A 20,935-nucleotide genomic window follows, 5' to 3' on the forward strand; every position below is an offset into this window, starting at 1 on the left:
AGATATTAAACTATAAAGTCATTTTCGGATGACTATGGGACTACTTGACGCCAATCGCAAGTGCTGCAGCAGTACTGCAGTTTAGTTAGGACTTTTATGCTTACGTACAGCAAGGAATATGGGACAACCAACTAAGGGACAACTAACTAATGGACAAACTAACTAAGGGACAGGTGGACACTACTGAGTGTTCGATAACATAGTACATGTTATAGAGTTACTAGTCATGAGTCTCTCGCAGTGCCACGGACCTCAAATTCTCTCTATATTTATACTTTGGAAATTTTCCTTATAAGGGAAATCTCCGTTTTGGGAGTAAAATTGCGATCTAAAAAGGAAAAAATCAAAATTCCTGGGCCTGGAATTTGTCTTTTTATTTTTGACCCCCCTGTTCAAATTTCACCCAAAATCAAAATATCAATTTATGATATAATTAGGGTATAATAAAGGTAGTAGTGACTTGAAAAGTGTCTTAAAGTAAGGAATATCGAGTATGGACTCATAATATGGCAATAAATCAACAACTATTTAATGATATTATCTCGCTAGATTTAGTTGGTATTAGGTTAAGTTAAGTTGGTATTGGGTTAGTATAGATAGATAGGTAGGCCACAAATCAACGTAATAAACAACACAACTTAACCCAATCTAAACTCAACCCAACCCAATCTTAAATTAATACTAACCCACTAAGCAGGCTGATCTAGGCCGCAATAGGGTGTTTGGATGCAATTTGTCCCAATACTAACCCAATACAATATATATTGTAGACACAAGACCTCTGTGTCCTATCAATGTCTTGTTCACGAATGAAAGGTTTGATAAAGTGCTGCTGGATTAGTGCCTGGCTGGTCGTTCTGATTAGTATTGATTTTGTGTGGGCTGAATCGCCGGCCTTGCCAGATAAGCAAGAGTTAGACCCACGCATTCGCTGCTTGGATGCCAGACCTGAGTGTTTCGACCCCGTTAGTATTGAGAAGCACAGACTATACCTAGAGAAGCCTGTGCCGAAGATTGTCCATCTGATCTGGTTTGGCAAGCGAGACCGACTGGACCGGCTGGGAACTTTGCCTAGATGGCTGGAGTACTGTCAAAAGTTCAAATGGAAGTACATGTTTTGGTCTGAGAGCAGCGAAGAGGCCTACAAACGGTTTGCCAAGCCGCGCAATGTTGCCCTAATTCGCCATCTTTTGAACCGGAGAATCTTCTGTGCAGCCTCTGATGTTTTGCGATACGAGATTCTCAAGGAGTATGGTGGGCTTTATGTGGATTGTGATATGCAGCCACCTACTTACTGTGGCGAGCTGGTTTCCCTCTTTGAATGCTTCCCCGATACAGGTCTTTCGGTCGTCACCGAGAATACTATGCGCAATACTGGAACAATAGGCCTCTTTGTCGCTAATCCGTTTATTTTCACGCCTAAACAAGACCCCCGCATCAAAGCGGCGGTTAACCAAATCTACCAAAACTATATGTCCTTTACTGCCGCCACACATACCAACAATCCTTCATACATCACCGGGCCATTCTTCTTTAACAGTGTCTTGTTTGGGCCGTTTAACACCTTTTCCGCTCGTTATTGCCACTACTGGAATATTTGGGCCCGAATCCCTCAGCCGTTGAAACAAACAGCTAACCCGGCCACTAAATCAGCTAGTGCACTGCTATTAGCCCAGATCTGCACTGATTAGTCCTCTTTTATCCTTTTTCAGCCTAATACTAAGCCAAATTCAGTTTAATGCTTAGATGGTCTAGAGCCAGGTCGAGGTAGTATTGAGTTAGTATTATCTGGGTGGTTTTGTGTATAGTAACATGCTGAGAGGTTGGTTTAGACTAGGGTTGATATTTGTTTTGTTAAGCTGGAGTGGACTAAATGCGAGTCTTGTGCCAAAGGATAAGGAGTGTCGGAATATGGCATTTCGGCTTACTCCCATTAACCCAATCATGAATCCCGAGGATCGAAAATACTTCAAACGAGCAATCCCGAGAATTATCCATGAGATCAGATTGGGCGAGGACATCGATGAAAATAGAGATCTAAGTGGGAATTGGGGCGCATACTGTGCGGAAATGGGGTTTGAACACCATGTCTGGACCGAGCATACTCCCAACGTGGACAGTGTGTTTGCTGAAAATAATGCGGCACTATTCCATCAATTGTGCGAAGAGAAGTGCTATGGCAGTGCCGAGGACGTCTTGAAGTATGAATTGCTTCGGCATTTTGGAGGTATTTTCGTGGATGAAAGCATTAGTCCGCCTGAAACTGCGGGGGTGTATGTTGATTTTGGCATGATTGTTCCTCTTAGAGGATTGCAAGTTCTGGTGAGTAAAGAAGCGATCGATGTTGGCAATAGTGCACTGTATGCGGATACCAGACTAATTGGTGCTTGCAAGAACCACCCAGTTCTAAAAAGCATTTCCAAGCAGATAGTTGGCAATGCCCATCGGTATCGCAGAAAGACCGAGTCTCATGTACGAAAATATGCTACCGGCGAAAGGTTGTTTTCCATGGCGTTGACCGGAATTGTTGGAGTTCTTCAACCGGCATACATTGAGCAGTATGGCATGTATACAGGTGAATAAGCCGACAAATAAATACTAACAGGCCTTTAGTCTTCGTATATCTAGGCTGTAGTTAATAGCAGCACGATTTGCTGCGCGGTTTTGCGAAAGCCACAATCCTGGGAAGAGTTGTGAAAGGCCAATACTACCCAAATAGTAAGATTGCACCCAACACAACCAAACCCAACACAACCAAACCCAACACAACTCAACCCAACTCAACCCAACACTAACTCAATGCCTAATAAGCTGTAGATGGTATAGAAGCAGCCATTGCATGAAAGAACATGCTCAACCAAGCAAAAAGATATCTTCGACGCAATTGAGTCGTGTTAGTATTGGGTTGGCCTATCAACGCCCATGTTTTTCATTTGCTAGACTAGGCTGCCGCGAAGCTTCCATGGCAAAATTACAACGGAGTAGGAACGTTCGAATAGAAAGGGACCACGTATATTCTCATGTAACAGTTGCGGGCCGGTTCTATTCAACAAATAAGACTTATTTGTATCATGCAATCAAAAGACTTTATTGCCCAATCCATTGTCTATGGGGTTAGTATTCGGACAATTGGTATTCCAAAAGTAACAAATAATATTGAATTATCAAAAATTCAGATTCAAATTTTGTTCTTAACCCAATCTTCGACTTTCATACTCCATAGTAATCAGTGATTCACTTGTGCACATGATTTTGATGGCTTCTAGCACTATAAATACTTCTTTTATGACTTAAAATTGTAACTAAGATGCGGAATACTAAGTTGTTATTTAGATTTATGCTTGCATGTGTGGGATTATTTAGTCTGACTCGAGGCACGGCTGAAGAAGCAAGTGAAGAGTCGCCTAACTCTACTCAAGGCGAGCCTGATTTTACTCAAATCGATTCGATGACGATGAAGTTGGCAGATACGACGAGCATAGAAGACTCCTACCATCTTCACGTTGTTACTGATTCTATAATTCTCGAGGGAAATGCCGTTAACCGAACCTTCATTTTGATGCAGGTTGCGAAAGGGCGTGAGTTTGAATGTAAAGTCAGACAAACCCTCGATGAGCTATTTGACAAGGCGAAAATGAACCCGGCATATGATGGATCTACTCCTCTTTCTATTATAATCGAATGGCGCGATGAGATAAACTCGAAGCTGGATTTGAGCTTCTGGAATTCAAGGCTTAGTGAGGCGCGGGTTCGGGCCAAGCACAGTCTTGCGGTTTTAGTGGACTGCCCATTACACTATAATAACCACACGGGCTATGAGCCGCTGCTGGATTGTGTGTTCCTGGGAGATACGAATTACTTTATACGCCTCTATTGGCTGGTGAAGACTCCTGCACCCAAGGACTTTGATATAAACGTCGGGGCGATTTCTGCTATAGTCTATGATGTGTCATTCACCATAGTTACTGTCGTGGTTGATAGCAGCAAAATTAAACGCATCGCTTTCAATACGGCAAACTATTCGAGTAGCAGTATAATGGATCTGAGCCTGCTGTATGTCTACTGGCCTAATGTAGAGATAATGGAAAACCCCAACCTAAATAGAAATCTTAAAATTGCGCAACTAATAATAGACTATAAAGGGTGGGATGGTATGGCTAAAAGCCTATTAAACTTTTCTGGGGCCTGCGTACCATTCATTGAGCTTATGTTGACCGTCGAGACGAAAGATTTCAGATTTACAGTGCTTATCAAAAAGACCTCTGTTGATGACATAAATTACATTGATTCCTTTGATGTGGCGTGGAAAGGTTTAACTCAGGAACAAGACATAGATGATAAAGCTATTTTTGAAGTACTCAAAGAGATCCGACAGAAACTAAACGTGGGTGATAATAACAATGTGAAGTCAAAGGTGTTGGTTTGCTGTGGTGACGACCCCGAGGACTTCGATCGTAATAGCAAAAATGACAAAACTGACGAATTCATGACTTATCTGAACAGTGTTGATTCGAGTGGGAATGCTGGGGAGGACAGTAGTGCCATGAGTGGTGGTCATTCTTAAGCAGCTATCTTCTATCATGAGAAGTTAGTATCTGGTGGGTATTGTGAGAAGAAAAGACTCGTTCGGCCAGAAACACTCAACTAAAAACAAGCTAGCTGGTGTTGTGACTGCGTTCTAATTGACTAGCGTTTATTGGGTTAGTATTAGTGCTTGAAATTAAAGAACTACTTTAGGTCTACATTATTATCTCTTGTTTTATATTGCAACTGTATTGGGTTGGGTTAGTATTATGATGGTAGGTTTATTATCGTGTTAGTGCTAAGAGGTTGGTGTTGGGTTGGTGGTACTTCTACCAAGACATAATCAGACTGGATGCTTTTTAGATTTATTGAAGTATGCGATAGCATAGAGTTTGAATGGAATCTTTTGGGGCCTGTATATGCCCTTATTAGGCTATGATACAAGATGCGATATTCGTCCCTTCCAAGAATAACCTAATAATTAGGCATAAATGAATTACCGGTCGAAATAGGTAACATTAAGACGTAATTTGTCCCTGGTTTAAGTATTTAAGAAGTGTGCTTGCCCATTATACATGATGTTAAGAAGTGCCAAGTTAGTATTTGGATTAGTATTTGTCTGCCTTGGATTAGTTGATCTGGTCCGGGGTACTGTTAAAGGTGTGAGTGGAGACAAGCCTGCGTTTACCCAGATCGAGAAAGTTGGTGATGTTGAGAAGATTTATGGCAACGATGCATACTCTATGCGTGTTGTTACTGGTAAGTTGGAAGCGAATGAAGATGAGACAAGAGATTTACCTTCTGATTGTCCTTACCTTTGGCTGCAGGTCAAGAAAAGTGCTACAGTTGATGAGTTAAACTTAAGGGAGATTCTTGATCGAATTAATTTAGTCATTGCTATGCTGCCAGAGGATCCTTTGATCCTTGGTTCTCTCGTAATCGAGTGGTGCGATGAGTTCAATAGGGAAGAGTCTTTAGACACCTGGAACTCAAGACTTGTTGAGGCACGGGTTCAAAGCAGACACTCCTTCATGCTTTTAGTGGACTGCCCATTACAGCACAGTTCAGAAGACATTGTGCCACGTGAATCAGATGAGGTGACTAACGCCAAACTATTCCTTGAAGACCTGCTATTTGATATCAACGAACGTTTCCCTAATTTATACTGTCTAGTGAGAAACAAAGCAAACGTCAAGATACCAAACCTTGGATCGCTTTTGTACGTTTTGCCCCACGGCTTCTTCTCGCAAGTTGACATCGCAGTTTCTAACCAGAAGCTCGACAACTTTGACTTTGACATGTTTGAGTTAGGATACGAGGGCCGCCTCTTTTCTCTAAACCGCCTGGCTATCCACATGCCCCATGCTCAAACCAATTTCCTTTCCGTAATACCCAATTTCCGTTGTGGAACATTTGAGATATCAATTTACAATTGGGAAGGAACACTTGATGTAATCTGCAATCGAGAAAGGTCGCCTATGCTTGAGTTCAACGAGGTCAAGGTAAACATCCACGAAAAAGGTGTTGACATGGCAGTAACTGCTGAGACAGATCTGAACAAATCCAGTGATTGGATTGAGACAATCAATGTGGTCGGAACAAACATTGATGATGGATCTGCCGCGCTGTCCCAAGATACTATTTTCCCTATGCTCAATGATATGATCACGAACATGGGAATGGCTAGCACCAAAGGCCGCATTCCAGTTGTGCGAATCAATGGTGAAATCAAAACCGATGAGTTCAACAATTACGAGTAAGTGTTGTAAAAAGCCAAGGAATACAAGAGTCTGCCAAAGGCCATACTGGCCAGTAATGCTCTTGGACCTGATGAAACAGAATAAGACAAGTCTTTACCAGTATTGATTTAGCTAGCATTCAGTGCTAGCCCAATCCTCACAATGTATCCATACCCAGACTGATGGCCTCCATGCCATTATACTCCAACCAATACTAAGTAATAAATGATTTGTTTGCACCAACCTGTCACATCTATATCTTCTATCTATATTGATTTGGGTTGGGTTAGTATTGGGTTGGGTTGGTATTATGATAGCAGTAGTGCTATCGTGGGATGATCCGATGCTAACCGGATACTAACCCCATACCAACTCAATACAACCCAGCAAGCTTTATGGTTTTGTCTAAATCTGCGTTATGGATTTGGTTTATAGAAACAAAGACACTATCTTGGGTTAGTGCGGTACTCAGAGTATCCACCCCCATTCTATTGTGTTGGTATCAAGTTGGTATAAGTTGGTATAAGTTGGTACAAGTTGGTACAAGTTAGTATTAACCGTGAAATAAAATTATGATGCAATGGCAGCGGATTTCGAATTTGCTGGGTTTGGTTTTGAGTTTTAAATTATGCTATTATGTTATTATCGGGTTAGTAGCTGTTTAATTCAATCTTACTCCAACAAAAGATAAGATTATTGGGTTAGTATTGAGTTAGTATTGAGTTAAGATTGGGGTGGAATGGGGTTAAGTTGGGGTGGAATGGATTAGGATTGGGTTGGTGGTGTCAAATTAGTTGTGTATTAAACAAGGCAAAACCATTTTGAGATATCTTAATGATCTCTCAGCTTAGTTTAAAGTCTTTTTGGGTTAGTAGATCTGAAATGAGATATCGGGAAGGTAGCAAATGGATAGCTACAGTGGTTTTAGTATATCTAGGCTGGTTTGGACTGGTTAAAGGAGAAGATAATTACGTGCAAATCGATAAGATCGACTACTATGGGATTGTTGTTAATAACGAAAAGCTTTATTCAATTCGGACGGCCATTTCCTTATTGACGCTTGGAAAGGCGATAAAAAAAGGAGGAGTTAGATGGATGTTTTTGATTTGGGTGCAAATTAAGAGGGGCTGTGTTGATAAGGATGAGGAAAGAGAGATGATTAACCACATTGCCGGTTATTTCGGCTGCGACAACCCTGACTTTCATTTGAACGGGCTAGTGGTCGAGTGGTGCGACTTTGTAGCCTCTTTCAGGCTGAGAATATCACATTGCAACGAGCTCTTTAAAAAGGCTCGAGTGAGTGGTCATGGCTCCTTCTTACTTCTATTGAATCCGCCATTAGCGCCAACACCCCATAATGACAAAGAAGACTTGAATAATCTTCAGCTGATAACTAAAGAAGTATTAAAAGAGGAGAAAACAAGGTTTCTAGAAACATACTGGCTGATCGAAGAGACTAAATTGTACCAGGGAGTTCAAGTAGACCTTAAATACCTGTTCGAAACAATCGATATATATACACAAACAGTAACCCTTGTGGTCCTGGATATGAATATTGAGAAGATTAAATTGACACAGACCGAGCAATTCCTAAAGAAGCCCCTTGTTGCTTATTGTTTGCAACGACTAGTACTGTACACGCCACATGCTAAGATTGGGGATGTTGATTGGATCGGGCCTATTTTTATCACGACTCTCGAGGTTCATGCCCAGGACTGGCAAGAGTCTTTGCAACAAATCTTTAAAACACCAGTACTAGTCCAGGGATTAGAAAGGTTGCAATTGAGTATTTGGGAGGAGAGACTCAACGACCTGTGTGATCATGTGTTATTAGTCAATGTGGACATATCATGCCAGCTGATTCAAAAAATCGAGGTCAATATTACAGGTGAGGGCAGTGCTGCTGCCAAAATAGAAGATAGCAATGCTATTTCCTCGATACTAACACATTTAATGCTGATTATTGGGTTGAGCCGGGCAGGCGATGGGAAGTGCCAGCTACAAATCAATCAGAAGGAGCAACCACTCGTGTGGCAAGAAGCACTCAAAGAAAGCCACAAGAACTACAGTACTGCTTGGGTTGCAAGTAGATTATACTTCTTAAGACAGTGTAATTACATAATGCACACTCAGCTATTCCATGGCAATCGAATAGATCTGCTTGGTCCATGCCCTGATATGCCTAGCGAACCTAGGGTGTTATTTGATGCATATTTTCGACCATTAGCGTTCCGCTACCAAGAGCTCCAAGAGATTAGTTCGTGGATTTGTCCACAGTTTCTTTCTGTCTACATCCTCGAGATTAGACATCATCAGCTATCAACTATACATCGACTCGATTCGTTGTTCTTCAAACTTAGCGAACCCGATGCTGATTCTTCCATACCGCACGGGCCGGAATTAGTAGAGATATTATGCATGGGTGTGTATATAAGCCAAGTTTCTCTCGCTCTTCTTTCTTATGCCGGTCAAGTTGACGCATGTCTTTTACATGAGCCGAGCTGGGACACTAATATGCACCAGTACTACACAAAACTTATTGATATTGCCGCCAAAGCAAGGGTGCAGACAAGACAAGCGCCTCTGACCGGTGAGTTGTGTAAAAAACCGAGCGAGGAAGTGGCCAAGGGATACAATGAAAGCTCGGATTAGTATTGTTTAAGAGTGGTTAGCATCATTTAAGAGCGATTGTTATGGGTAATCTCAAGCTTAATTCAATAGCACACCAACCAACTAATGCAACAGAGGCAATAAGGCGCCATGTTTAAGGCAATAAAATCAAACCCGCTCAACACTATTCCATTAAAGACATTCTTTGATATGAGCACCGATACTTTTTATTAGATAAATGTGGTTGTGAGTGAGATGGGATGATGTTATTAGATAGGCAAAATTGCTTTGATTAAAGCATCCTGTACTAAGTAGCGATCAGGTTGATTGTTGTGAAAAATGAGTAGTGGTCGTATGACAGCACTACAGTTAGTATTACTGGCTGAAAGGCCACTTTTCAGCACGGGCATGGCTCGGTAATGCACAATTGCCAAAAAAGGAAATATAGAACTGGGTTGTTGTAATTTATATGGTCTTTTCTATCTAGATTAAAGTCTAAATTAGATAAAAAATAAAGATAAGATGAGATGCATTAATGTGGCTTTTGTTTTGGTCCTCGTGTGGACTGAATTAGTTGGCTTGGCCGCTGGAAAAAGGGTCTGTCCTCGAATAGCAATGATTATCGGACAGTGCAATCTTTTTGAAGACCGAGAAGAGCATGTTTCAATAAGAATAACCAGTGCCAATCTGCGCTATGTAGGAGCCAACCACACAAAAACACAGGCTTCTTCTTTGATATGGGTGCAGTTTAAGAAAAGCACTACCGCGATGGATGTGATAAAGGGCGCTATAAATAGACTTAATGAAGCCTTGGCTGAAAAAGACTCTAAGAATGGAATCGTAGGACTAGTGGTTGAATGGTGCGATTCAGTGAGCCATACCAAAGCAACTAATAAGGAATGGAACCAACTGTTTAGCAATACCTGCATGCGCGCGAAGAAATCATTCTTGGTGCTAGTAAATTCGCTAGTAGAAGGACAAAAGAAGGAGAGTATCAGCGAAGTAACCACCAAAAAGATCCTCCGGCACAACCGGAAAAGATTCCTGGAAACATACTGGATGGTAAGGGGCAACAGCGAAGAGCAGACACAGAAAAGAGAACTTAGCTACTGGGCAAAAACAACTCATCGCCAAACCCAAGTTCTAGGCATAATTATCCTGGACAATACGATTGAAACGATTGACTTGCACCTGTCGAAGTGGTCGTGTTTAAAGATTTCGGCAGCTCATTCACTATCGCTTCTTCTACTGCATATGCCTTTTACCCAAATAGAATCCATTCACACAGACAAGCTTGGCTTCATTTCTGTTCTTGATATTTGTGTGGCCGACTGGTATGAGTCGTTGCAGAAGGTTTTTGTTAGGCCAGAACTGACTCTTGGGCTGGAGTTACTTCGAGTAGAGAGCAAAGAGACAGATTCAAGTAATTGGAGTGGTATAGAGTTGATTGTTGAGGTTAGGATCTCGTGTCTGCACATTCAAAAAATCACTGGGATTAAGGTTGGAGGACTAGGTGGATGGGCCTTACCGGCGTCGTTGATTTCTATATTCTTCGCTATTATAAGCCAACTAGTTCAGATCATTGGGCTGGATTGGGGTCAAAGCGGCTATTTAGTGAAGATAGGTTTGATGGACTACACAATGGACTTCGCTGGATTTATGCAGAGCAAGTTGAGTGCTGATATTAAAGACATATACTTGCAGTATAGCCAAGAATGGACTATCAATCGCCTAAATGCGCTGAAAAACTATGGGCGCGATGTTGGGCTAGGCATACACCGTATTGTTTCTCACGAGCTGGGTGCGGGTAGGGCGCTTGCCGAGCTTGCTAGTGTGATGGCACTTGACCGGAAGTATTTTGGGCAGCTCCAGGGGTACACGCCAACTAATCTGTCTTTTGATATTTCACCCCTCACGATTTATATGATGTGCACAATTAAACTAATGAAGATTATGTCCAGTATAGCCAGCCAAAATGCGTTTAGCCCAAACCAAGCGCCGTTGGCAGCTTTTCGGCTGATGAATAAGCTTGTGTATGTAAGTTATCTAATCCGAGCCCTTCTTTCTCACTCCCCCAAATCTAACACGGTTAGTATGGAAGAGTCGGGCTGGGATATGGACACGCAGGATTGTCGCCAAACACTTACCAAAATGACAAACTACTTATTTGGGTTAGTGTTGGGTTAGTATTAAATTGCGCTGAATTAGTTGGTTTATTAGTGGATCGAGCTCGCGTAGATCAACGTACTGTTTAGTGCAGCACGTGGTAATGGTATTATACTGATTAAATTTGTCTAAAAATGAATGTTTTTTGTTTTGAAATTAGAGATAAGATGTTATGTGTAGTCGCGTGGATGTTTTTAGTGCAAATCTGTGTTACTGGGTTATTTGGGATGACCAAGGCCGCCGAAGGAGAAGTATTGGGTGCCAGAAAAGCTTATGCGCGAATTGAAGAGCTTAGTGAGTGGGACCAAGTTATCAACCATTCGAATTGCTTAACAATCAAAACAGCCAGTGCTAAGATGCAAAGTGCAAGCATACTGAACAAGAGCGAGACCAAGAACTATCGTTTGATTTATCTGCAACTTGTGGAAAAGCGGCCCCCTGCTACATTAGAAAACGATATTAAGAAGACCATTGATATGTATTTTTCAGATTCAAAATTATCGTGTTCTGTTGGATTGATAGTTGAATGGCGCGATAATCTGAACGAGAAGAATATGACCCTCGAAGAAAGCAACGAGTTGTTTCAAAAGGCCCATCTATTTGCTAATAATTCTTTCCTATTGGGTATCAATCCCGCCGTGACCGGCATGAAAAATGATAACCTGCAAGACGCCAAACATTTTGCCCATAATCAACTCGGCACATCTTACCAGAAGTTTCAAGAGATATACTGGTTGATAGAGAAAGTCAACAGCGAAGTTAAAAAAGCTAACTTCAACCATCTCTCTGAGCTGATTCATTCCCAAACCCTAATTCTTGCTATAGTAGTGTTGAATCAAAGTATATTCGAAATTGATTTATGCAGTATCAATCCCAAGATCATCCAGGGCAAAGCTCTGCAATTAGATAAGCTGGTGATATACACGCCGCATGCGACAGTAGATCCTTTCTTAATGAAACGCGCTAAGATTAAAACTCTTGTGATTCATTCAAACATGTGGACAGAGTCACTGCGTAGCATCTTTAAAACACACAACTTCTGCCTAGGAAAGAGCCAGATGCAAATTGGGTTTAAAGAGCCGAGTAACAACAAGGTCATGGTGGTAATGGATGTTACCATCAAGAATTGGAAGATCAAGGCTTTCAGCATAAATGTGGAGCCAACTGAACCTCAAGACTCAATTGAATTGCCGTCGGCGGATAGCTACTGGACGTCAATAGCCCTGCCGGCCATAATGCATCTCAACACAATTCTAGGGCTGGATTGGGCTACAATGCGCAATGGACAGATTTATGCCCATTATAACCATGGCAAGCAGCAGATGGAGTTACAGGAGTTTTTGAATTCCCCTGAGGTTAAACTGCTCAAAAAAGAAGAGTTGATGTTTGAAGCCGGACAAAATGTTAGTAAACATTTGAATGACGCGATTAAGAAGAGATCCGATCTACCAGCGGCGATAAAATGCTTTCAGTCGAATTTTGGGTCTTTCAAGAACCAAAGAAATTCAATGCCTCACAGCACACCACTTTTTGCTAGTAACTTGAAAGCCTATCAAAAAGCTCTTATCGACCTAAGCAAGCATTTTGATTTTGATCCATCGGTTCGACCGGCAATACTAACCCAATATGAAGTAGAGCATTTTCACCTGTTAGAAAGGGCACTTGTATGCGCTCAAGAGGAAACCGACGACATGGTCAGACTCCTTGAGTCCCTATATCCAAGCAACACAGCTATCGATTGTGCCCCAGGGGAGGATAACGACCTCTCATCCAAACATACTCAACAAGAGACAAATCCTCATTCAGGTTAGTATTGAGTTGGTATTGAGTTAGTATTGAGTTGGTATTGAGTTAGTATGCGAGTCTGAGCCATTTCTAGTTCTGATATAGTTCTGTGCGAATTCTGTACTTACTCGTCTAAAAGTAGAGATATCTCGAGAGCCTCCTAAAGATGTGCGGGGATGGCACGGACACCACACTACACTAACTTAATATGACGTCATCTTATTCCAACTCAACCGCATTTACTTAATAAATGACACTACTTATCTCAAAGAATATCTTTAATAGAGTATGTATTAATTAAGTTTGGGTTGGTATTAGTTAAGTGTGTGTTGGTGTTGGGTTGGTATTGGGTACTATAGCTAGCTTTATGCCAAAGCACTATTTAGCCATAAAAACAAGAACTTTTAGAAGCATTCAGGAAGCAAACTGACATCAATAAAATCTACTCGACTACCAATCCAATCCAACCCAAACCAAATCTAATATATTTCATACATCACACTAACCAGATCAATTTGATAGATAGGGCTTATTGAGATTTTTCTGAGATAGTAAATTTTCATGATAGACAATTGTTCGATATACTTGTGGAAGCGGCGCTATGGTCTTTTTGTTTGTTTTTGTTGTGTTCTAGGGGCCCTTAGTCTTGGGATTGTGTATTTGTCTGATAAACTAGCCGATAATTACTCAAAGACGATAGAAACATCTGGTTTTGACGAGAATCAGCCAAACACCGTTAACCTGAAAGTAGATGTGATCTCCGAAGCAGGGCACAGTAAAGCAGCACGGCCCAAGCCCGCACCAAAAACTCAAACTATTGCAACACAAACAGGTACATCTCAAATTGGTACATCTCAAACTAGTACATCTCAAACTATTACATCTCAAACAGGTACATCTCAAACAGGTACATCTCAAACAGGTACATCTCAAACCGCAGAATCACAAACTAGTGCAACACAAACCACAGAATCACAAGCTATTGCAACACAATCTAATCCAACACAAACCACAGAATCTCAAACTGGCACATCTCAAACCACCGAATCACAAACTATTGCAACACAAACTGGCACATCTCAAACCGCAGAATCACAAGCTATTGCAACACAATCTAATGCAACACAAACCACAGAATCTCAAACTGGCACATCTCAAACCACCGAATCTCAAACTACTGCAACACAAGCTATTGCAACACAAACCACAGAATCACAAACTATTGAAACCCAAACAGGTACATCTCAAACCACAGAATCACAAGCTATTGCAACACAAACCACAGAATCACAAACTATTGAAACCCAAACAGGTACATCTCAAACCACAGAATCACAAGCTATTGCAACACAATCTAATGCAACACAAACACAAACCCATGACAATACTATGCCTGACCCAGACTTAATCACTAGGTTGCAAGAGATGGCCGTGATCGCCGAGCCATCGGAGCACTCCTGGGAAAGTTCTTCCAAGACAGGCCAAGTAAAATGGGTGTTAACACTGAACGCGGCATCGATCATTAAAATGGGCCACGATGATTCAAAATCCGACCACCTCGTTCAGATACTGCAAAACAAGAACAAGAACGACTGCCGGCAATGTCTTGAGAGTCTAAAGAAGTTACAAAAGATTAAGAGTTCCATTCCAATGCACATCATGGGGAGTGATGTGGAGTACAACAAGGAAACAATTGAATTAGTGTTGCTCCTGCTAAGGGTTATGGACGTACCGCACCTTAAATTTGAATGGACTACCCGAGCTCGGAAAGACACCCCCATTAGTTTGAATACTGTTAAGTCTTTGATAAGTAAGTGTCCGCACGCTCTGAAACAACGACCGAATAGTTTTATTATCAACGGCAGCCAGCGTAAACTCTGGAATTCTTTTCTTGGGTTAATCAAAACAACCTATAATCTGCAAAAGAGTTAGATTCGGGTTAGTATTGGGCGAGGGTGTGGTTGGGCGAGGGTGTGGGTGTGGTAAAACACACTTTTTCGTGCACTAATGGTTAGTTAAGGTCAAATTAAAGCTATTAGGTTGATGTTTGGTGTTGGAATTACTTATCTTGGTCGAGCCACAAAGCTTCTATCAACTTTCTTTTCGCTTCCTTGTACGTCTTATCTTATTCTTCAGTCCATCTGAACACTGCTCCTTTGTTCGTCTGTTCATATAAAGGCCTCAATGTCATTGAGATATCTTTCCTGAATCCTATAGAATCCATCCTTGATATCCAGTTTACTGAATATCTTCTTTCCTCTGATATGATCTGTCAAATACTGTATGTCTGGAATCGGATAGTTATCCTGTTCCGTCATGCCATTCAGTTTCCTTAAGTCAGCACACAATCTCCATTTACCTGATGGTTTCATCTGCAATGATAAAGGACTTAACCATTCCGATGGCTTAGTCTTCTCTAAGAATCCTTGTGCTTCCAATGAATTTATCAACCTCCTGCGCATTCTTCTGGCCATTTCCCATACGATCCTTCTTAGATCAGCAGTCTTTACTTAAGTGTCCTACTTTGTTGCACGTGTAACATCTAACTGTCTTCTTTGATGTTCTCATAGGTTGTCTTTCCTTCTTACTTTCTTTATCCCACTCATCCACCTGACTAGCAATGTCCATTAATTCTCGAATATTTCCTTCCTTCACATCGTTTACCAATCCAATGAATTTCGGATGTCCATTCAAGTATTGTATGAGTTCTTTCCACGTGTGTTGTCCTAATTGCACTCGTATGCACATTTTCGCAACCCAATCCCACGCCGTTCCCGAGTTCCACGGGATTATCCTATTCCGTATAATCTTCACCTTCTTATGTCTTTCGAACACCTCCAGAAGTCTTCTTCGGACTTCTTCCCAATTTGATTGCATCTCCACAGTCTCCGCTCTCACGCTAGCCTCCAATGTTTCTAACTCCTTTAGAAATTCCTTATTCTCTGGTCTCTGTCCTTGATACATTCCCATATAAATGTATTGCAGCCTGTCAGGAACCGTAATCCGACTCCATACCTCGGAGTACGTCTTGATTACTTTTTCAGCAAATCTGAATTGTCCCGACTCCTCTTTCACGGTAATTCTCTCGAAAGCAGGTACTACTATCTCGCGAATATCCTTCCTTTGACTGTCATCAAGTTCACAGCCATCAATCCCACGAAAACCTGGACTATCTTCCCCATTATTTCCTACTTGTATTGGTCGAACCATGAAATTACAATATATTTGTTGATTTCATCTTTATTTATACTTTATAATCTCCTGATAATACCATCAAAGACAAATAAGATCTTGTTTAGTATGGCCAACTATCTTCATCCTTTGGTACGAACTGATTTGTGACATTTATGTCATATTAACAACTCCCATCACATTCCTGGTGAACCAGCTTGATCTTTACAAGGAGGCCAAACTTGAGGAGGCAAGGCGTCAAAAGTATCGCCGCTCGTCTCAGGAAAGCCTGCAGTCACTGAAACCAGAAGCAGACGAGGCATCACGCGAGGATATAGTCCAAGAGATTCTCCAAAAGACTCGTATCACAATAGGAGATGATGGAGTGCAGCAAACTAATCTTGCAAGCATCAATAGAACAGTTCGGCTGGTGTCGTACGAGAATCTCTCACCCGAAGCTTTCGAATACTTCTTACTAAAAAGCGAGCTGGTTGCGGGCTGTACTGGCGGCATGCCTCTTACGCAGGTGCTGTCATCCAAGCGAATTCCTGTGTACGAGTGTCTTTTGCATAAACGGGAACTCTGCAGCAATGTTCTGAACGCCCTATGGATAGAAGCCATGGAGGAGATTGATATTCCCGTGGAGAAGGACTCACAGGTCTTCCCTGGGTTAGAGGAGGACAACATGAATTCCTGCTTATTGGGAATGAAAGTACTGACTGCCGAGAATGTAAGGCAGATCTATCCTACCTTCCGTGCAAAGTTGCTACAGAACGCCTTCTCGCCACGGTTCAAAAAGAGGTTGAAGGAGATACTGAATTGAGTTAGCATTCAGTTAATATTCAGTTAGATTTGGATTAAAAACTAAACCCAATACTAACCCAATTCAAGGTGAGTAATTTTGAAAAGAGAAGGGTTATGTTTTAGTTTTAGAATGTGATATTGAATTGGTTTTAGATTGGGTTAGATTGGGTTAAGTCAAGATATGGTGTGGTGTGGTGAGTTAAATGAAGATGGAAAGACAAAGGAATGATGAGGTGGGTAAAATGAAGAGATCTTTTTGTTGTATTACTATCAAGTAACTTATTGTTAAATTGGCCTGAATTGGGTTGGTGTTGGGTTAGTATTGGGTTGGACAAAGCATTGCTAGATGGTTGGGCTATGATGTTTATTTAAGTTAGATAGCATTAAATGATATGAATTGAATAGAAGGGGGCGATAATGGCTGACATAGAGCCATCGCGGTCTAAACCAGCCATGTCTTTATGAGATACGCAGAAGTAGATGTATTCGTCTGGAAATTCCATGTTTTTGAGCCAGTTGTGAGCAGTTGCCGTGTTTTCAGTGTGATCATTGACAAGGATAATTTGAGCTGGAGATAAGGGTACAATTTCCTCAGATGGAAGCGAGTTTAGACAGACTGAGCATTTGTAGTTGAGCTTCTGATCTGCACACAGATCGCATAAAAAGTGTTCACAGGGGAAATAGCAGAGTGTAGTGAATTTGTATAGGCTAGTTGCTGTTTGGGTGGGTTGTTTGCCATCTGAGTTGTTGCCTTTGGCTTGAGTTTGAGTTTGAGGGGTATAGAGGGTTTTTTGGCAGTATAAACAGCTAAGTTTATCAAGTTGTGTATCTTTGTTCTTGTACTCACAGTTAACTTGTTTGGGTGTGTCATTCGTGTTGAGTTGTTTGAGTTTGGTAAGGGTGTCGTTGGGTGCGTTAATGTGTTTGACAAGCAGATCCAGCAATGGCAATGGCACTTTAATGGTTTTAGGGGGAACAAGCGAGACACTCAAGAGCAGACGAGTGTGATATGGCTTGAGTACTAGCTGAATATGGCTGGCTTTAGTATTGGGTTGAGTGTTGCTTATTTGGATGGTTTTAAGTGATGGCTGAGTACGAATCCAGTAGTTGCGCTTGATTATGGTCTTTTGCTCTTCTTCTGACAACTCAGCCTTTATTAAGTGCAGGGCTAGTATGTCTTTAAATCGGTATCCCACCCAACGGATAATAGTCGCCAAATCGGCTTCAGTTAAGAGTTGGGTCTTGGCGAAACACAAGAATAACCTTTCCACAGATTCCTTGTTGGTGCCGGTTGTGTCCAGTGAGTTAGTTAGGTTGGGTTGAGTTGAGTTAGTTCAATGAGTAATGGGTTAGTGTCAACTTGATTGTATGCTGGATTGGTATGGATTTATGGGGGTGGATTATTGGGTTAGTGATGGTTGCTTTTGAAATTTAATAAAATGCAAAGATAAGAAAAAGGAATGTTCGAAATGAGTTTGAAGTTAGTATTAGCGTGGCTTTGTTGTGTTATGGTGTGGTTTGGTGTGGTATTGGGTAGTAGTATAGATAGCAGTGCTAGCTTAGATGGAATGGAGTTATCACCGGGTGTCAAATTATGGTCTCGTTTAGCTCAAACATCCTTAGAAGATAATTCACGCGTAGAAATGGATAATTTGCATTTATATGGCCTAGTTGGCTTCAATAGCGAAATCCCAGAACACCAAATACCCATTATGAGGAAAGCAATAACTGCTTGTTTGGACTTGTTGGGTATAATGGTTCAGCCTTTGATAGGAGACCAATTGATAGAATCTCGTAATCCAGATGGCTCCATAGGCTGTATTCTTGAGATGAATTCAAAGAAGGATCAAATACAAATGATAGAAGACATGCAGATCGTGGAACTAGCAGACTATTTGTATAGTTTGAGAGGAATGCCGGGCGTATATGAAGTCGCCACCATGTATAACAGACAGGCAGTGAAAGTAGGAACTACCAGTTTTTGTATTCCCCCAGCTCCCAAACTAACTTTCAACCTAACTAGTACTGAGCCAAGTGAGGAATTGACAATCTACCAAAAGTATCTAGAAGTCTTAAAGCCCCTGAAAAAGATCACTAGTCCGGATCAGATGATGATTTTCGGACAATCAACGGAAAATGGGATGCTAGGCCAACTTGAGCTGCTATTCTTTCTACTGCGGATTACGATTAGTCCTACAATCATAATAGACTGGCTGGACAAGAGTATATCCCCGCTTGATGTGAAATTAATAGATAGGTTTAGGCCTTTACTGAAGGACATCCCCACGGAGCTGAAAAGGAGAAAGTTTGTTATTAATGTCGATACTTCATGTAATGGTGTGTTTTGGAACGCTTTCCGTGAGTTGATCATAGAACACTACGATACTAACCCACTACTAATCTTATCCACTAGTGTCGCCTAATGCCAACTCAACTTAATAAAAGTCTAGTTAGTATTATGATGGTTTGGTTTGGTATTGGGTTGAGTTAGTGAATATTGTCTTTGAAATTTAAGAGAATTTAGAGATAAGAAATAGGAGTTGGTATTGGTATTGGTGTTGGGTTATGTGTGCAATATTAAAGTGGGTTTAGGTTGGGTTGGGTTAGGATGGTTTGTGGGAGAGAAGAGTGAGATAGTCAGATTGGGTTGGGTTTGAGTTTGAAAAGATCAAAATGATCAAGGAACAGTGAGATAACAAATTAAAAGGATAGAAGAGATAGAAAAAATCGCATGTTCAGATTCTTAAAAGCAATACGAGTTAAGAGATCTTATCTTTGGGCTGGTGCTCTGTTAGTTAGTCTTGGGTTAGCATCTGCAGTGTATTGTTTGTGGCAGCTGAATATGAAAGTGACCTGTAGTGATGCAGAACAGCCAGAACAGCCAGAGTCTTCTCTCCCTAACCCAATAGGCCAGGCGAGTGGGCGCATGGAAGTAGACCGAGTAGATTCCGCAATTCAAGTAGAAGAGAACAATCCACCCACACCCACATCACCAACTACACCGCCACCTACACCAATAGCACCCGTACTGCCTACACCGCCACCTACTCCAATAGCACCCGTACTGCCTACACCACTAACTACACCACCTACTCCAATAGAACCCGTACTGCCAACACCACTAACTACACCACCTACTCCAATAGCACCCGTACTGCCAACNCACCATCACCTACACCATCACCTACACCAATAGCACCTGTACTGCCAACACCACTAACTACTCCAATAGCACCTGTACTGCCAACACCACTAACTACACCACCACCTACACCAATAGCACCTGTACTGCCAACACCACTAACTACACCAATAGCACCCACTCCAATAGCACCCGTACTGCCTACACCATCACCTACACCAATAGCACCTACACCAATAGCACCCGTACGAGTACCATCTGAAGTCAAGCCAATAGTCGCACAACTGCAGCTCCTACAGATGATTAATGACCCAGCTGACCACACCTGGTTGCCCCACCAAACCCAAGACAATACTCTCCAGTGGATTCTTATGCTTAATCTAGAGAAAATGGCACTAAGTAGTGAACCAGCAGACATGCCAATTCAATACAACCGAACCCAACCCATTATTATTCCTAGGTCGTGGAAAGAAAGCGAGTACAACAGATGTTTCGAGGGGTTGACTCTCCTACAAAGGATCACAAGCCAGGCGCCCATAGCTGTTCATGGCCTATGCTTGGAGTATGGTCAGGCATCCTTTAAGTTGCTTCTTCTGCTGCTGCGCATCCTAGCCATGCCTCGAGTAGTAGTAAATTTGTGCGGCCAGCTCCAGCCAGACGAAAGCCTTCTGGCCAAGCAGACACTGGCTAGCCAGGCGTACTTGCTCAAGAACCTCCCAGAAGATATAAGTGCCCGAAAGACTCTTTTACAAATGCACACGACAAATACCATCGAGTACTGGAGAGATATTCTCGAATTAGTCATCCAGACGTACAGAGATTTAGAATTAAGAGAAGGTTTTATTGTGTTGGGTTGTGTTGGGTAGATTGATGTGCAGTGAAATGGATTGAGTTAGTATTGGGTTGAGTGAATGACTTGAGTAAATTGACACAAGTTGAGTGAAGATGAAATCTTGTAAGTAAAGCTTGCAGGGGTTCAATCAAACAAATCAAA

At 41.7% G+C, this 20,935-nt stretch overlaps 14 protein-coding genes across 14 annotated transcripts; 12 read left to right on the plus strand and 2 right to left on the minus strand.

Moving 5' to 3' along the window:
* Positions 1 to 809: 809 nt before the first annotated feature.
* On the plus strand, positions 810 to 1,691 carry NEHOM01_2122 (uncharacterized protein; the record flags this gene model as incomplete). Its single annotated transcript, XM_051491000.1, has 1 exon — positions 810 to 1,691. The coding sequence occupies one exon, from the start codon at positions 810 to 812 to the stop codon at positions 1,689 to 1,691; it is 882 nt and encodes a 293-aa protein (XP_051346960.1).
* Positions 1,692 to 1,812: 121 nt separating this feature from the next.
* On the plus strand, positions 1,813 to 2,583 carry NEHOM01_2123 (uncharacterized protein; the record flags this gene model as incomplete). Its single annotated transcript, XM_051491001.1, has 1 exon — positions 1,813 to 2,583. The coding sequence occupies one exon, from the start codon at positions 1,813 to 1,815 to the stop codon at positions 2,581 to 2,583; it is 771 nt and encodes a 256-aa protein (XP_051346961.1).
* A 754-nt stretch (positions 2,584 to 3,337) lies between these two features.
* Positions 3,338 to 4,564, plus strand: NEHOM01_2124 (uncharacterized protein; the record flags this gene model as incomplete). The annotated part of the gene is made up of 1 exon (XM_051491002.1): positions 3,338 to 4,564. The coding sequence occupies one exon, from the start codon at positions 3,338 to 3,340 to the stop codon at positions 4,562 to 4,564; it is 1,227 nt and encodes a 408-aa protein (XP_051346962.1).
* A 535-nt stretch (positions 4,565 to 5,099) lies between these two features.
* Positions 5,100 to 6,284, plus strand: NEHOM01_2125 (uncharacterized protein; the record flags this gene model as incomplete). Its single annotated transcript, XM_051491003.1, has 1 exon — positions 5,100 to 6,284. The coding sequence occupies one exon, from the start codon at positions 5,100 to 5,102 to the stop codon at positions 6,282 to 6,284; it is 1,185 nt and encodes a 394-aa protein (XP_051346963.1).
* An 813-nt stretch (positions 6,285 to 7,097) lies between these two features.
* On the plus strand, positions 7,098 to 8,915 carry NEHOM01_2126 (uncharacterized protein; the record flags this gene model as incomplete). The annotated part of the gene is made up of 1 exon (XM_051491004.1): positions 7,098 to 8,915. The coding sequence occupies one exon, from the start codon at positions 7,098 to 7,100 to the stop codon at positions 8,913 to 8,915; it is 1,818 nt and encodes a 605-aa protein (XP_051346964.1).
* Positions 8,916 to 9,395: 480 nt separating this feature from the next.
* On the plus strand, positions 9,396 to 11,060 carry NEHOM01_2127 (uncharacterized protein; the record flags this gene model as incomplete). Its single annotated transcript, XM_051491005.1, has 1 exon — positions 9,396 to 11,060. One exon carries the CDS (start codon positions 9,396 to 9,398, stop codon positions 11,058 to 11,060), a length of 1,665 nt encoding a protein of 554 aa, XP_051346965.1.
* A 113-nt stretch (positions 11,061 to 11,173) lies between these two features.
* Positions 11,174 to 12,850, plus strand: NEHOM01_2128 (uncharacterized protein; the record flags this gene model as incomplete). Its single annotated transcript, XM_051491006.1, has 1 exon — positions 11,174 to 12,850. One exon carries the CDS (start codon positions 11,174 to 11,176, stop codon positions 12,848 to 12,850), a length of 1,677 nt encoding a protein of 558 aa, XP_051346966.1.
* Positions 12,851 to 13,385: 535 nt separating this feature from the next.
* On the plus strand, positions 13,386 to 14,756 carry NEHOM01_2129 (uncharacterized protein; the record flags this gene model as incomplete). Its single annotated transcript, XM_051491007.1, has 1 exon — positions 13,386 to 14,756. The coding sequence occupies one exon, from the start codon at positions 13,386 to 13,388 to the stop codon at positions 14,754 to 14,756; it is 1,371 nt and encodes a 456-aa protein (XP_051346967.1).
* A 236-nt stretch (positions 14,757 to 14,992) lies between these two features.
* Positions 14,993 to 15,196, minus strand: NEHOM01_2121 (uncharacterized protein; the record flags this gene model as incomplete). Its single annotated transcript, XM_051490999.1, has 1 exon — positions 14,993 to 15,196. One exon carries the CDS (start codon positions 15,194 to 15,196, stop codon positions 14,993 to 14,995), a length of 204 nt encoding a protein of 67 aa, XP_051346959.1.
* A 124-nt stretch (positions 15,197 to 15,320) lies between these two features.
* On the minus strand, positions 15,321 to 16,034 carry NEHOM01_2130 (uncharacterized protein; the record flags this gene model as incomplete). The annotated part of the gene is made up of 1 exon (XM_051491008.1): positions 15,321 to 16,034. The coding sequence occupies one exon, from the start codon at positions 16,032 to 16,034 to the stop codon at positions 15,321 to 15,323; it is 714 nt and encodes a 237-aa protein (XP_051346968.1).
* A 472-nt stretch (positions 16,035 to 16,506) lies between these two features.
* NEHOM01_2131 (uncharacterized protein) lies at positions 16,507 to 16,818 on the plus strand (the record flags this gene model as incomplete). The annotated part of the gene is made up of 1 exon (XM_051491009.1): positions 16,507 to 16,818. One exon carries the CDS (start codon positions 16,507 to 16,509, stop codon positions 16,816 to 16,818), a length of 312 nt encoding a protein of 103 aa, XP_051346969.1.
* Positions 16,819 to 18,259: 1,441 nt separating this feature from the next.
* NEHOM01_2132 (uncharacterized protein) lies at positions 18,260 to 19,222 on the plus strand (the record flags this gene model as incomplete). Its single annotated transcript, XM_051491010.1, has 1 exon — positions 18,260 to 19,222. One exon carries the CDS (start codon positions 18,260 to 18,262, stop codon positions 19,220 to 19,222), a length of 963 nt encoding a protein of 320 aa, XP_051346970.1.
* Positions 19,223 to 19,530: 308 nt separating this feature from the next.
* Positions 19,531 to 19,995, plus strand: NEHOM01_2133 (uncharacterized protein; the record flags this gene model as incomplete). Its single annotated transcript, XM_051491011.1, has 1 exon — positions 19,531 to 19,995. The coding sequence occupies one exon, from the start codon at positions 19,531 to 19,533 to the stop codon at positions 19,993 to 19,995; it is 465 nt and encodes a 154-aa protein (XP_051346971.1).
* A 245-nt stretch (positions 19,996 to 20,240) lies between these two features.
* Positions 20,241 to 20,807, plus strand: NEHOM01_2134 (uncharacterized protein; the record flags this gene model as incomplete). Its single annotated transcript, XM_051491012.1, has 1 exon — positions 20,241 to 20,807. One exon carries the CDS (start codon positions 20,241 to 20,243, stop codon positions 20,805 to 20,807), a length of 567 nt encoding a protein of 188 aa, XP_051346972.1.
* Positions 20,808 to 20,935: the final 128 nt, after the last annotated feature.

This window comes from Nematocida homosporus, assembly GCF_024244095.1.
Source record: "Nematocida homosporus strain JUm1504 chromosome Unknown 4559, whole genome shotgun sequence".
Classification (NCBI taxonomy): domain Eukaryota; kingdom Fungi; phylum Microsporidia; genus Nematocida; species Nematocida homosporus.